The sequence below is a fragment of the Rana temporaria genome, chromosome 12, assembly GCF_905171775.1.
Source record: "Rana temporaria chromosome 12, aRanTem1.1, whole genome shotgun sequence".
In the NCBI taxonomy this organism is placed as follows: domain Eukaryota; kingdom Metazoa; phylum Chordata; class Amphibia; order Anura; family Ranidae; genus Rana; species Rana temporaria.
Genome location: NC_053500.1, coordinates 115,993,009 through 116,009,602, shown reverse-complemented (window position 1 = coordinate 116,009,602; position 16,594 = coordinate 115,993,009). Strand labels below are relative to the sequence as shown.

The 16,594-nt window shown below is 42.7% G+C and overlaps 1 protein-coding gene across 9 annotated transcripts in view; it reads left to right on the top strand.

Moving 5' to 3' along the window:
- Nucleotides 1-16,594, top strand: part of RALGAPB (Ral GTPase activating protein non-catalytic subunit beta) — a 116,411-nt gene that overhangs the window by 56,598 nt on the left and 43,219 nt on the right. For all 9 annotated transcript variants that reach the window (XM_040330296.1, XM_040330294.1, XM_040330295.1 and 6 more), the window contains 6 exons: nucleotides 2,114-2,315; nucleotides 5,307-5,474; nucleotides 9,458-9,572; nucleotides 9,686-9,830; nucleotides 11,094-11,158; nucleotides 13,034-13,160. In XM_040330296.1, coding sequence (XP_040186230.1) covers nucleotides 2,114-2,315; nucleotides 5,307-5,474; nucleotides 9,458-9,572; nucleotides 9,686-9,830; nucleotides 11,094-11,158; nucleotides 13,034-13,160 — 822 coding nt within the window. The remainder of the gene's footprint in view (nucleotides 1-2,113; nucleotides 2,316-5,306; nucleotides 5,475-9,457; nucleotides 9,573-9,685; nucleotides 9,831-11,093; nucleotides 11,159-13,033; nucleotides 13,161-16,594) is intronic.

Genomic DNA, 16,594 nt, shown 5'->3' with positions numbered 1-16,594 from the left:
TCTTATGTGCTTACGTTTAACTTTTTTGTGTTTCTCTGCCAGCAGAGTTTGTCCCGTCGCCTGTTCTTTTCGTTTCTCTGTCATTCCTGTTGCTTCCCCATTGAACAACTGTAAATCCTAAAGCTGTTAGATCGGCTTCCAGTGGTTCTGATTTTAGCCACAGTGCCGAGAATAGAGAGCAACTTGGCATGTGCTGAGCAGGGTGAGACTGGATTTTAAACCATATAGGCCAGGGTTTCTCAACCGGGGTTCTGCATTGCCCTGCTTCCCCCCCCGTGTATTGTGCCCTCCTGACCCCCTGTGCTTTACCTTGCTGCCACCCTGTACACTTCTTATCTCAAGTGACCCAGAATTGAGCAACTGTGCAGAAAAAAGCAAGCACAACTTTCGCAAAAACAGGTATGTTTTGATATTCTTTTTTTAAATGTTATTTCTAAAAATTATTGTTCTATCAACAACTCGCTGATCACACCAATGTTCCACGAGCTGTAGATATGAACATTATTTCAGGGGGTGCCAAAGGTTCTTCCAAGGTAAAAGGGATTAGAATCCCTGGCATAGGCATTATTTTTAATGTTTTACGTGGTTATTCCAGTGAAAGTGATCTAACTAAACTTTCACTTTATTGTAGCATATCCAGTTGACAGGATGGCACCATCTGTCACACTCACCTATTCAAGTCAATAGGACTGTGCCACAACTACGAGTCATGTTTGGCTTGCTGTTGTGGTGTGTTCCATTCAAAAACTGTATCGCAGAACAGTGTGTTCTGGCGAGGGAGTCACCCTTGTTAGAACACTAAGCCACAGTAGGGGAGATTGCCATACTAACATCACTTGCGTTAGTATGGCGATCTCTGTTTTTTTTCTCATTCAACCAAGCGGGTTCTAGTGTGTACCAGGCTTAAAACAGGCCCTGCACACTACGGAGCGTTCTTGTGCTTGTCATTATGGATCTTGCAATGTGAAGTAAGGTTCTGGCAGAGCAAGCAAGATGAGTCCGACTTCAGGTCTGGTGGTGGTACATCATTGCTGTGGGCACTTTTAAATTTGGGCTTGATCCTTACTTTGCATGTACTGCATGCATGCATGGAAACGGGGCATTCGCTCATGTGGAATCACTTATAACACAGCAGCAGTCTATTTACATCAATTTGAAGCAGTCTACCTTCGCTTCGCCAGTGCCTTTTGCAGTCTCCCATAATTTGGGCACTAAATGACAGTTGCATTAATTATCTCATGTAAATTGGCAGCTTTATATTGGTCCCTTGTTGTCACCTGTAAATTGCCCCCAGCTGTTGCCCTTTGATTGTTGGGTTCCCCTATCTGTCTCTTGCAGATTGGCAGCTACCCATTACTGTCGGTTGTAGATTGGTGGGTTCCCCCATAAATCTGTTTGTTTGCTTTAGCGATTGGCCCTAGATTGGCAGCTGTTCCTAGCTGTTTCCTGTAGATAGGTGGCTTTCCCTAGTTGCCACCTGTAGGCTGTAGATTTCGACTAATGCTCATCCATAGATTGGCAGCTTTCCATTGATACCCCAGCTGTCGCTTCTAGATTGGTTTCTGCTGCCCGAAAATTGGCAGTTTGCCCAAGATATTGCCCATAAATTGGCGTCTGTCCCTAGCTGTCGCCTGTAGATTGGCAGTTTCCCCTAGCTGTCACCCACAGACTGAGTGCTGCCCCTAGAGGACTCTTGTAACATAGCAGTGTCTCGCAGTAGTAAAACATTTTTGGATCGGAGTGCAGGTTCAGAATGTGTCATCTGTTATGTTGTCTTATTTCTGTATCTAGCCCTGGATTGTGAACTACTGTTTAAACCGACTACATATACTGTTCACCTTTAATTCTATACATACTGGCTGAGTCACTTTTTAAAATGACACAACTACGTTTAAGGTAAAGTTACAGAATTGGAAAAATGATCTGGCATATGTTCATGTACAGCGGATCACTATTTTCATGCTAACTGGACAATAGTCTACTGCTGGCACTGATTTCTGTATCGCCTTTTTGTCCTGTGAAATCTTTGTGTCCTTCTTTCCCATGAGCCCAGTTTTTTTTCTGTGTGTTAATAATATTGTCCAATCAAACACTCTTTCTTCACTCTCTGCAGCAATAGCTACACAGGCCACGGTCGAGCTTCGCCGTAAAGGTTCCCAGCTGTCCACAGACACCATGGGATCAAGCACCATTTATGATGCCAATGAAATCCCAGAGAATTACGAGGCTGGACGGGCTGAAGCCTGCGGTACCTTATGTAGGATTTTCTGCAGCAAGAAGACAGGCGAAGAAATATTGTCTGCTTATCTTTCCAGGTATGAGGGTTTGCCTACTGTGTGTGATTCTTGATCTAATGGCGACCTGGTGCCTGGGGTTTGTCGAGCCCTGTACTAATGCCCCTTAATGAATCGAATAAAAGGCTGGACATCCGCACTCTGTTCAGCTATGACTAAGCACCCCATAGTGGTGTGAAACATGTCTGCTTTTCATTGATTCTGTGCCTCTGATGTCCTTGTACCAAAATAATTTTTAAAACCATCTTCAATAAAGGTGTTACCGGAGTGCGGTCGTCCAGCCTTTTTCCGACTCATTTCTACAAGCAGAGCCAGCACCTGTTTCCATCAGCAGGTGGGATGCATTATGAGATGTCTGCCTAGAGCGGTGTTCTTAAATGTCCATAAAACAGTAGTGTGCCCTCCAAGTGACAAATAATGAGACTGGGTTCAAAAACCAATATGATAAAGTGTCCATAAATCTTTGTGATGTCCTTCAATAGTGCTCTTCATGCCATAAATCCACAAACATTGTGTACTCTTCCCTCTGCCATATAGCTCACACACTCACCAGAGTGCCATAATATTCTAGTGGTCTGTATTGCTTTATACAGTTTTGTTCAAAATTATTCAACCCCCCAATGCTGTAAAGGGTTTTAGGGAATTTAGTGTACATTTGTAATTGTATTCAGAATGAAATCCTACAAGGACTTCTTAAAGAACCATATGCAACTAAAATTACATGAATTGGTTTTGTAATACAGTAGTAAATGTTTATTTTGTGAATTCTTCATTTACACAATTATTCAGCCCCTTAAAGACTACCACTCTGAGGAACAGAGGTTCATTGAAGTGTTTTCAATCAGGTATTGAAAACAACTGTGGATGTCAGGGAGCAGCAATAAAGCCTAATAAGCACCAATTAGGCAGCTTTAAAATGACTGTGATACCCAGCTCCTTCTAGACATTTACTGGTGTGGTTACAAACATGGTGAGGTCAAGAGAATGGTCCAGGAAGACAAGAGAAGAGGTGATTACTCTTCACAGAAAGGGAAATGGCTATAAGAAGATTGCAAAGATGTTAAACATACCAAGAGACACCATAGGAAGCATCATTCACAAATCCAAGGCAAAGGGCACTGTTGAAACGCTACCTGGTCGTGGCAGAAAGAAGATGCTGACTTCGACTGCTGTGCGCTACGTGAAGCGTAGAGTGGAGAAAAGTCCCCGTGTGACTGCTGAGGAACTGAGAAAAGATTTGTCAGATGTGGGTACTGAAGTTTCGGCGCACACTGCGTAATGAAGGCCTCCATGCCAGAACTCCCAGGCGCACCCCCTTGCTGTCTCTGAAGAATAAGAGTCGACTGCAGTATGCCGAAAGTCATGTGGGCAAACCACACACGTTTTGGGATTGTGTTCTGTGGACTGATGAAACAAAATTACAACTATTTGGGCCCATGGATCAACGATATGTTTGGAGGAGAAGAACAAGGCCTATGATGAAAAGAATACCTTGCCTACTGTGAAGCATGGCGGGGGTCAATCATGCTTTGGGGCTGTTTTGCTTCTGCAGGTACAGGGAAGCTTCAGCGTGTGCAAGGTACCATGAATTCTCTTCAGTACCAGGAGATATTGGATGACCATGTGATGCAGTCCGTCACAAACCTGAGGCTTGGGAGACGTTGGACCTTTCAACAGGACAATGATCCCAAGCATACCTCCAACTCCACTAGAGCATGGTTGCAGATTAAAGGCTGTAACATTTTGGAGTGGCCATCGCAGTCACCAGACCTAAATCCGATTGAGAACCTCTGGTGGGACTTAAAGAAAGCAGTTGCAGTGCGCAAGCCTAAGAATGTGACTGAAGGTGGAAGCGGCGGTGGAGGAGGAGGAGGTGGTAGCCAACACAGCAGGTTTTGGTTTTTAATTGATTTATTTTTTAAATTGGGGTAAGCCCCAAAATATTGAGACAGGCCATAGGCTTGGAGCGCATGTCGCACGCATGTGAATCGGGCCTTAACCACTTAAGGACCCCTTCACGACGATTTATGTCGGCAGAATGGCAAGGCTGGGCACATCAACGTACCTGTACGTTGCCCTTTAAGCCCAGCCGTTGCGCCGTGATCGATCGCGTGTTCCCTTATATAGGGAATCACAATCGATGCCGTCACACCTACAGCCACACCCCCCTACAGTTAGAAACACAGATGAGGTCATACATAACCCCATCAGCGCCCCCTTGTGGTTAACTCCCAAACTGCAATTGTAATTTTCACAGTAAACCATGCATTTTAAATGCATTTTTTGCTGTGAAAGTGACAGTGGTCCCTAAAATGTGTAAAAATTGTCCGACGTGTCCGCCATAATGTCACAGTCACGAAAAAAATCGCTGATCGCCGCCATTAGTAGTAAAAAAAGATTTTTTATAAAAATGCAATAAAACTATCCCCTATTTTGTAAACGCTATAAATTTTGCGCAAACCAACCGATAAACGCTTATTGCGATTTGTTTTTTTTACCAAAAATAGGTAGAAGAATACGTATCGGCCTAAACTGTGGAAAAAATATGTTTTTTTATTTATTTTTGGGGGATATTTATTATAGCAAAAAGTAAAAAATATTGAATTTTTTTCAAAATTGTCGCTCTATTTTTGTTTATAGCGCAAAAAATAAAAACCGCAGAGGTGATCAAATACCACCAAAAGAAAGCTCTATTTGTGGGAAAAAAAGGACCCAATTTTGTTTGGGAGCCACGTCGCACGACCGCGCAATTGTCAGTTAAAGCGACGCAGTGCCGAATCGCAAAAACTGGCCGGGTCCTTTAGCTGCTTAAAGGTCCGGGTCTTAAGTGGTTAATGTCCATGTAGGTGTCGCACAGCTGCATCCTTTTGATCTTTTCTCTATTTGCTGAAATTCCAGCTGCATTTTTCTAACTATGTGATAAGCATTGATATGTTAAAATGTCACAATTTTTCCTTGATTTACACATGTAGATGTATTGATTTGTTTACTGTAGTATCCCTTTCTCCACAGGTTTTACATGGTCCTGGTGCAAGGATTACAGATAGGGGAATTTATCTGTCACCCAGTACTTGCCAGCATTATCCTCAACTCGGCTCCTCTCTTCTGCTGTGATCTTAAAGGGATGAATGTGGTGGTTCCTTATTTTATTTCTGCACTAGAAATTATTCTGCCAGACAGGTGAGCCTATTGTGAGACTTTTCGGTCAGGTTTTAAATGCCACCTGTGCCCATATTGGTGAGAGTTACTATTGTTTCCTGTCCATGTGAGAGGACATGAAAGTATAGGATTACCTTCAGGTTGCTGGGGGCAGAAATAACAAAAGTGCTTGTACAGTGCCTTGAAAAAGTATTCGTACCCCTTGACATTTTCCAAATATTGTCATGTTGCAACCAAAAACATAAATGTATTTTATTGGGATTTTATGTGATAGACCAACACAAAGTGGCACATAATTGTGAAGTGGAAGGAAAATAAATGGTTTTAATTTTTTTTTACAAATATCTGAAAAGTGTGGCGTACATTTGTATTTAGCCCCTCTGTGTCAATGCTTTTGTAGAACGATCTTTCACTGCAATTACAGCTGCAAATCTTTTTGGGGATGTCTCTACCAGCTTTGAACATCTACAGAGTGACATTTTTGCCCATTCTTTTTTGCAAAATAGCTCAAGCTCTGTCAGGTTGGATGGAGAGCGTCTGTGAAAAGCAATTTTCAAGTCTTGCCACAGATTCTTAATTGGATTTATGTCTGGACTTTGACTGGCCCGTTCTAACACATGAATATGCTTTGATCTAAACATTGCATTGTAGCTCTGGCTGTATGTTTAGGCCGTTACCAATTCTAACGGGTCACCTAATCTGATGGAACACAGGGAACGGCTGAATTTCGAAAAAAGTCCATTTATCTGTGTATAACCAACCTGTCGGGTTTTTCCTGTATGATTAGTGCCGTTGGGTTTAGCCGGCGACACTAATCGTGTTCTGCCACCAGGGAAGAGTTCTTGTGATCCCCGCTGATGGAATGCAATAGCGCTGCAGGTGGGATTTACCCATGGAGGAAGGAAAGAAAATTGCCCTACTCTTCATCACACTGAAAACTGGGGGGGGGGGGAGTTTAGGATGAACCTGGGCTTTAAGCTTTAATAATTGCATTCATGACTCTGCTTCAAGTCCTACAAGATATCTAATGATGAATATCCTGTTTTCAGACCACTGCTGTTTACTGTGCCTATCCGATGTTCATTCCAGATAATTCGCACAGTTCTCTTCTTCTGGTGCTCCGAAGTTGCAGCTTTTATGCAATAAAGGATCCTGACATTCGCTCTCTTCCCCTGCCTATCCCCATGTCCTCAAAATAATTGACGAGAGCAAATGACAGAAACCTATAATGTATAAGAGACAGCATTTTCAGTTGAAGTGTCGGAACAAGAGCGCTGCAAGATTCCGCATCCGTAAACAGTTACTCAGCCATCTAAGCAAATTATGTTCCTTGGTAGTCCTCCTACACACAGGTGTATGAACTTATGCTCAAAAAAATCCTGGATTTCTTCTGTCAGAACTTGGCAGAAAAAAATGACTCCTGTGTTGCATATGTACGTGTGTTGTTGAGCCTACATGCAATCTACTGGACAGAATATAAAGTTATCCTGGCACAAAAATTATGCGCAAAAGCTCCTCTTAGAAACCCACCTTTTGGTGTGTGTGTTTGTTTGTTTTTTTGCCTGTAAACGCTCTTTTAACCACTTAAGCCCCGGACCAATATGCTGCCTAAAGACCCAAGGGGTTTTTACAGTTCGGGACTGCGTCGCTTTAACAGACAATTGCGCGGTCGTGCGACGTGGCTCCCGACGTGGCTATAAACAAAAATAGAGCGACAATTTTGAAAAAAATTCAATATTTTTTACTTTTTGCTATAATAAATATCCCCCAAAAACATGTATAAAAAAAAAATTTTCCCCAAAGTTTAGGCCGATACGTATTCTTCTACCAATTTTTGGTAAAAAAAATCGCAATAATCGTTTATCGGTTGGTTTGCGCAAAATTTATAGCGTTTACAAAATAGGGGGTAGTTTTATTGCATTTTTTTTTTTTTTACTACTAATGGCGGCGATCAGCGATTTTTTTTTCGTGACTGCAACATTATGGCGGACACTTCAGACAATTTTGACACATTTTTGGGACCATTGTCATTTTCACAGCAAAAAATGCATTTAAATTGCATTCTTTATTGTGAAAATTACAGTTGCAGTTTGGGAGTTAAACACAGGGGGCGCTGTAACATCTAGTGTTCACTTAGTGTGTGTTTACTACTGTAGGGGGGTGTGGCTGTAGGACTGACATCATCGATCGAGTCTCCCTAATAAAAGGGATCACTCGATCGATGCGCCGCCATAGTGAAGCACGGGGAAGCCGTGTTTACACACGGCTCTCCCCGTTCTTCAGCTCCGGGGAGCGATCGCGACGGGGCGGATATAAACAAATAGCCGCGCCGTCGTCCCGGATCGCTCCCCGAGGCTTACCGACCGCCGCATGTAGCGGGGGGGGGGGTCCCGATTGGACCCCCCACCCACGTCAAGCAGAGGACGTACGGGTACGTACATGTGCCTGTCCGTGCCATTCTGCTGACGTATATCTACATGAGGAGGTCGGCAAGTGGTTAAATATGCCTGTAAACGCATTGGCCACATAGGCTAACATATTGGTGTGTCTTAAAACAGGGTGGATTTGATTTAAATCAAGTCGATTTAAATCATGATTTAAATTGCTAGTAAAAAGGCTCAATTTAAAGCGGAGGTTCACTCTAAAAACAAATATATTCCATTCATTCCAGCATACTGCCGACATGTACAGTATGCTGGGGTTTTTTTTCGGTTTACATACCGTAGTATAGGTATTTTTGACCCTGGCTTCTGGGTAGTGAATCCCGCGGGAGTGGGCGTTCCTATTCAGAGACTAAGTGATTGACGTATGACAAGAGCTTCACCCCCGGCGCATAATGCGCGCCACCAGCTTCCGAAAAAAACCGACCGTCGGTGCGCAGGTGCCGTATAGCGCCGACTTGCAGTTCGGCTTCTTTCGGAAACTGGTGACGCGCATTATGCGCCGGGGGTGAAGCTTTTGTCATACGTCAATCACTAGTCTGTGAATAGGAACACCCACTCCCGCCGGATTCACTACCCGGAAGCCGGGGGGAAAATACCTATACTACGGTATGTAAACCGAAAAAGATAAAATAAAAACAGCATACTGTACATGTCGGCAGTATGCTGGATTGAATGGTATATACTTGTTTTTAGGGTGAACCTCCACTTTTACATCATAATTTTTTAAGAGCAACTGTCATCTCTGTCCCCCAGCAGCTCAGCTCCTCCTCTGACCCGCTGTTGACTCACCGACAGTCCCAGTGACGCAACAATGTGGCGCTGCCACGATGGGTCTGAAATGACAGGTGCTCTTTAAATGTAAGGACTCATTCTTGCTGGTTGTTACAATCTGTAATATTTGCAAACAAAATGAAGGTTTCCTATTTAGAATAATAAACTGTCAGGTTAGTAAAACGGCAATATCAGAACACATTCAATCATACAGTTGTCAAAGTACATAAATTTGTAAAATAATGGGATAAAGGAATATTCCTAATTTTTGTTTTATCTCATGGTTACTATGAAATTGTGTGAATTAATCAATGTAGTGCATGTTATCTCAGCTTGCAGAGCTTGAATTCATTGAATACGTTTGCAAAAAAAAACAAATATTGCAGAATATACAGCCTCATGCTATATAACTAAGCTCCATTTCATGCTGAATAAACTAATGCATCCTAAATAGAAAAATAGCTTTAGATGTATTTATACTCCAAAAGCATTTTATAAAAATAAATTTGATAAAAAATAAAACATCCGATTTAAATAAAAAAAATAAGATTTTTTTTTATTTTTTTTATCATCATTGATTTTATATTTACCCCGGTTTAAAACAAACACACTGCCTGTATGTGGTGTTTTTAAGCCTCATATGTTTGAGCCCTTCTATGTAACTTATGACTTGTGCTCTGCAGTCTTCCATTGTCTGAGCTTAGATTTGCAGCATGCCAACTTGTCTTTTTTGTTTTTATTGTGAAATAATTTTAAATTTCTTTTGCATTTATCTCTCGTCTCTTACAGAGAGCTGTCAAAATTTAAAAGCTATGTAAACCCCACAGAACTAAGGAGATCTAGTATTCACATCCTACTGTCCCTGCTGCCTTTGCCGCACCATTTTGGGACTGTGAAATCGGAGGTAATAAAAAGAGTTTTTTGTTCGTTTTTTAAGATTCTGGTCTTCTTTTTTTTTTTTTTTTTTTATCTGTGGCATAAAATAAAAGCAACATTTTTCTAATTTTTCATTCACAGGTTTTGTTAGAAGGTAAATTTAGTAATGACGACTCCGGCAGTGACAAGCCTGTTACCTTCCTGTCGCTAAAGCTCAGGCTGGTCAATATCCTCATAGGAGCCCTGCAAACCGAGACAGATCCCAACAACACACAGATGATTTTGGGTGAGTTATAGCTCTGTGATTTACAAGACTCACATGTTCAATGGAAAAAAACATCTGTGTTATAGGCGAGTGGTGGTCAGCATGTTGCACTTTAAGCCCAGCCATGGGGTCACGCGCGCCGCCGGCGCGTGCACGCGACCTGGTCCGAAGCGCCGCGGGTTTCGCGGACCTGATCGCCGCTGGAGTCCCGCGATCGGTCCCTGGAGCTGAAGAACGGGGAGAGCTGTGTGTAAACACTGTCACTGTCGCACCTTGATCGATCGTGTGTTCCCTTTTATAGGGAAACACAATCGATGATGTCACACCTACAGCCACACCCCCCTACAGTTAGAAACCGACATGAGGTCACACCTAACCCCTTCAGCGCCCCCTTGTGGTTAACTCCCAAACTGCAATTGTAATTTTCACAGTAAACAATGCATTTTAAATGCATTTTTTGCTGTGAAAATGACAATGGTCTCAAAAATGTGTCAAAATTGTCCGAAGTGTCCGCCATAATGTCGCAGTCACGAAAAAAATCGCTGATCGCCGCCATTAGTAGTAAAAAAAAAAAAAAATAATAAAAATGCAATAAAACTATCCCCTATTTTGTAAACGCTATAAATTTTTGCGCAAACCAATCGATAAACGCTTATTGCGATTTTTTTTTTTTAATAAAAATAGGTCGAAGAATACGTATCGGTCTAAACTGAGGGAAAATTTTTTTTTTATATATGTTTTTGGGGGATATTTATTATAACAAAAAGTAAAAAATATTGCATTTTTTTCAAAATTGACGCTTTATTTTTGTTTATAGCGCAAAAAATAAAAACCGCAGAGGTGATCACATACCACCAAAAGAAAGCTCTATTTGTGGGGAAAAAAGGACGCCAATTTTGTTTGGGAGCCACGTCGCACGACCGCGCAATTGTCTGTTAAAGCGACGCAGTGCCGAATCGCAAAACCTGGCCTGGGCATTTAGCTGCCTAAAGGTCCGGTGGTTAAAGGGGTTGTAAAGCTTTGTGTTTTTTTACCTTAATGCATCCTAATTTCAAAATTGCTCTGGTCCACATGGAGTGAACTGATGTGGGAGAGGGGAGAGGGATCAAAGCGGTTTTGAATTTGGTCTGGCATTTCTTTTTTTTTTTTTTTGGTTTATGCCCGGAGTAATTTTAGGATGTTGCAGATATTACCATGTCCCCTGTAGAATCTTGCATGTTAGGTTAAGAATGACCAAGTATGTATATTAGTAACTCAACTTCATTGGTCAAATTTTTGCTTTAGGTGCAATGCTGAACATTGTTCAAGATAGTGCATTTTTAGAAGCCACTGGAAATCAGGTGGAGATGGTAAGAAAGCTTTGTTCATATAGAATGTGCTTTACTTTGTGGAATCCTTATTATTATTTTTTTCAAAATCTGTGAATGTAGTTAAAGTACCGTATTTATCGGCGTTTAGGAGAGAAGTTTAAGGAAAAAAACTTACATTTTAAATGCCCACCAATGCAGCCTTGCCCATCATTGCAGAATGATCAGTGTCCATCTGCAGCCTTGCCCCCCCGACAGTGTCCATCTGCAGCCTTGCCCCCCCGACAGTGTCCATCTGCAGCCTTGCCCCCCCGACAGTGTCCATCTGCAGCCTTGCCCCCCCGACAGTGTCCATCTGCAGCCTTGCCCCCCCGACAGTGTCCATCTGCAGCCTTGCCCCCCCGACAGTGTCCACCTGCAGCCTTGCCCCCCCCCCCCGACAGTGTCCACCTGCAGCCTTGCCCCCCCCCCCCGTGTCCACCTGCAGCCTTGCCTCCCCCGACAGGGTCCATCTGCAGCCTTGCCCCCCCCCCCGACAGGGTCCATCTGCAGCCTTGCCCCCCCCCGACAGTGTCCACCTGCAGCCTTGCCCCCCCCCCCCCCCCCCCAACAGTGTCCACCTGCAGCCTTGCCCCAAAACAGTGTCCACCTGCAGCCTTGCCCACACATCTGCCTGCTTAAGAGGGAACGAGCGCCGCCGAGATAGACTGAGCCGGATGTCTTGTGTACTCGGCTCGTCTCGCAGTCCCTCCCCTTGGCCCGGCTCCTATGATGGACACGACATCGGTCCAATGGTGAGAGGGGGGACTGTGCGTGACTGCAAGAGGAGCCGAGTACACAGGACATCCGGCTCTGTCCATCTTAGCCACGCTTGTTTCCTGTTTCCCCGCCGAGGCAGGCGTTCGGCGTATAACACGCACCCACGATTTTCCTCTGATTTTAAGGGAGCTGTTAACTATGGTTGCAGTTCTCCATTCTTCAACGTCAAGTGTTGGCAGAGACCATCTGACCAACCAAAAGGCTGAGGGGTGGCTATGGGAATAAATATCTCTGAATACCCAGTGTTTACAGTCTGCTAATGCGCATATTTTTGTCCAGCAAAGTACTTTTGAAATGAATACACAGTATCTCATAAAAGTGACATTTTTGTAAATATTTTATTATATCTTTTCATGTGACAACACTGAAGAAATGACACTTTGCTACATTGTAAAGTAGTGAGTGTACAGCTTGTATAACAGTGTGAATTTGCTGACCCCTCAAAATAACTCGACACACAGCCATTAATGTCTAAACTTCCACGGACCGGAACCAGTCAACATCCTGGGGGTTTGGGGACCCATGATGTAGACCAGGGGGTGTCAAAATAGCGGCCCTCCAGCTGTTGCAGAACTACAAGTCTCATCATGCCTCTGCCTGTGGTAGTCATGCTTGTAACTGTCGGCTTTGCAATTTCTCATGAGATTTGTAGTTCCGCAACAGCTGGAAGGCTGCCAGTTTGACGCAGTTTGAGTTTTCACAGTCTGTGATGAATATGCCACAGCCTCAGTAACACATGGAAGTATACTGTGCTGTATATATTCCACTTTTGAAAGAAAAATCATTGCAAAAAAAAGAAATAAAAGGTCTAATTGCTGTATGCTGAAACAAATCCATGTGGAGTTTTATTTCACCCATCCCTGAAGGCAGAGAAACTTCATGTAGATGGACTGTGGCGATTAATGGATTCCCACAAGCTGGTGCAAGAGGGAGAGGTGAATGTGGCTACAGCGATCCTGCTATGATACGTTTTGTCGCCCTTTTTTGTAGCATATTTCTCTTGTTGAAGCTGATATACTATAAACTTATCGTATATGGCACTTTACTGTTCTAGAAGTTTGTTTGTTTTTTTGGTAATTTTCTGTTTATGGTATTTAGATTGAAAATAATCAGATGAAAAGCCACAGCAGAACAAACAGCGGCATCAGCACAGCCAGCGGAGGCAGCACTGAGCCCACTACACCAGACAGTGAGAGGCCAGCACAAGCGCTCATGCGGGACTACGGTAAGACTTGTTCCCTTAGAGGAGAATAAGGAATGAATAAATTGTGTCTTGGTGACTAGGCGAACTGAAGTATCATGCAAGGGCAGCTATAGCAGCTTCTCTCATATGCATTTTAGTTCTATCAGCTTAGCAGCTGTCCAGGCGCTTATAGATGTAGTTAACTTTGTTGCGCTGTAATTGATTAGTGTCCACTAGACGTTGGCATAGAGGATAGTGTTGTCAAATGACAGCAGAGCTCTAATGCCGCGTACACACGATCTAGAAAAAAAACACATTTTTTTTTTTTCAACCCGATTATTGTTAAGCCTGCCTTGCCTACACACGATCGTGAAAAAAAAATGTTCAAGCAAAGCGCGGTGACGTACAACGGCACTATAAAGGGGAAGTTCCATTGGAATGGCGCCATCCTTGGGGCTGCTTTTGCTGATTTCGTGTTAGTAAAAGTTTGGCGAGAGACGATTCGTGCTTTTCAGTCTCTTACGCTAGTTTTACCAGAACGAGCGTTCCCATCTCATAACTTCTGAGCATGCGCATTTTTTTCACGACGTTAAAGCATACGCACAACCATTTTTTAAGACGTTTAAAACAACGCAAAAAATCTAGAGCAGGTTCTAAATTTGTAATGCCCATTTTTAACGTCTCGAAAAATGCTCTGGAGCCCACACACGATCGTTTTTAACCACTTAAGGACTGGCATGAAATGGCACAGCTGGGCACATCAACGTACCTGTACGTTGCACTTTAAGCCCAGCTATGGGGTCGTGCGTGCACGCGAACTTGGTCCGAAGTGCCGCGGGACTCGCGGACCTGATCACCGCTGGAGTCCGGCGATCGGTCTCTGGAGCTGAAGAACGGGGAGAGCTGTGATCGATCGTGTGTTCCCTTTTATAGGGAAACACAATCGATGATGTCACACCTACAGCCACACCCCCCTACAGTTAGAAACAGACATGAGGTCACACCTAACCCCTTCAGCGCCCCCTTGTGGTTAACTCCCAAACTGCAATTGTAATTTTCACAGTAAACAATGCATTTTAAATGCATTTTTTGCTGTGAAAATGACAATGGTCTCAAAAATGTGTCAAAATTGTCCGAAGTGTCCGCCATAATGTCGCAGTCATGAAAAAAATCGCTGCCATTAGTAGTAAAAATGCAATAAAACTATCCCCTATTTTGTAAATGCTATAAATATTGCGCAAACCAACCGATAAACGCGAATTGCGATTTTTTTATTTTATTTTTTTTTTACCAAAAATAGGTAGAAGAATACGTCCTAGTAGTATCGGCCTAAACTGAGGAGGAAAAAAATGTATATATATTTTTGGGGGATATTTATTATAGCAAAAAGTAAAAAATATTGCATTTTTTTCAAAATTGTCGCTCTATTTTTGTTTATAGCGCAAAAAATAAAAACCGTAGAGGTGAACAAATACCACCAAAAGAAAGCTCTATTTGTGGGGGGGAAAAAAAGGACGCCAATTTTGTTCGGAAGCCACGTCGCACGACCGCGCAATTGTCAGTTAAAGCGACGCAGCGCCGAATCGCAAAAACTGTCCGGGTCCTTTTAGCTGCCCAAAGGTCCGGGTCTTAAGTGGTTAATCACATTAAAAAAAATGTAATTTTTCACATCGTGAAAAATGGTCGTGTGTAGGCGGGATTAGATTCTCTTAGGAGCCAGAATAGAAGAATACTGTGAGGGCTGGGCTTTAAAGAATAGAAAAGGAGTAGTGCCTGTGGTTACTTTTTAACCACTTTACCTCCAGAAGATTTACCCCCTACCCCCCTTCATGACCAGGCCGTTTTTTGCAATACGGTACTGAGAATTGTGCGGTCGTGTGATGCTGTACCCAAATAAAATGTATTTTTTCCGACTAATAGAGCTTTCTTTTGGGGGTATGTGATCACCTCTGCATTTTTTTTATGCGCTATAAACAAAAAAAACACTGTCAAATTTTGAAGAAAACATTTTTTTTTACTTTCTGATATATAACATAGCCAATAAAAAATTTAAAAAATGTCTTCATAAATTTAGGCCAATATGTATTCTGCTACATATTTTTGGTAAAAAAATGAATACATCCCGCTAAGCATATATTGATTGGTTTGCGCAAAAGTTATAGCGTCTACAAACTATGGGGTTAACTGTGTGCCTAACCAGTGTTTTACTTCACTGTGGGAGGTGCTTTCACTAGGGGAAGGGATGGATGCTTTGCAGGGACACGCATATCATCTCTTCCCTCTTGTCAGAACGGCGTTTTATATATACAGACCACCGCTCTCTGTCTGCAGGATGATCAGAGGGTGTCGGTGGACATAGAGTCCGCTATACCTGACGATAGGCTCCCACTTTGTGTAATCACAGCAAGAGCGAGCCACTGGCGACGCTCATGCGCACCTCCTACCTGAAAATGTTGGATCAAGTATATATACGCATACCGGCCACCCTGTAGCAGAAAAACTGCTATAGGGCGGACCTTAGGTGGTTAAGATGCGTGAAGCAAGCCATTGAAGCCCAGGTCAGCCCTACTTTTATTTCCATAAAGACAAACCTTTCAATTTGTTATTTTTTTTTATTTTCTTCTACAATATGCCCAGCTTTAGAAAAGCCTGTTCCCTGCCAGCATGTTGCAAAGCGGAACCCTGACTCTGTGTGCAAGCTGTGGTCTCATTGCAGAGGTGGGACACGCCCCCTACAAAGTCAGACATAGCTCTGCAATCAGCAAAGCTCATTATTCCCATTGACTGGGCAGGGCAAAAGTCACCTGCAGAAAGACTTGCCCATACCAATATTTACAATTCGCTTTTAAGAACAGGAAGCGAGACATGACAATAAGAAGGCAATGTGGAAAACGTAATAAAGATCTGGAGGCAAGCCAAGGCCTCCTCTGTGCGGTCAGCATTAAAATCCTCCGGAAATTAGGTTTATTTTTTGAATGGATAGTAGCCAAAAATAATTCTCATTCAGCAAATGTATATATTAAAACAAGGTAATCACAGTGATGTATTAGTTGCATCATATGTAGACATCTGCTTTGCTGATGGGTCGTTGCATGATACCATATTCTAGTTTGCCTACTGTAGTTGGTAATAACATAGCATGGATGTATTGTTGTGTTAAATGTATTAGTTCTGTGTATGCTTTGATGTCTTGTCCATAAGTTTAAGCACCTTTTGTAGCTCCATAATACATAAAAGAAAAAAAAATTCTTGGCTAATGCTTTTATGAAATGTAGCTCAATGCCATCAGCACTTTTGGCTGGCATGCTTGCAGGACTCCATTCACCATTTATTTTTTTGACCAATTCCAATGTATGTACTCTGCAAGTTATTTCACATGAGTTTTTCTTTCTGTGCAATATTGTTTTGCAAAAAATAAAAAGTACATCTCTACCGTTTCTAGATGTATAAAACTGCCAGCAGCACCTAGAGATACT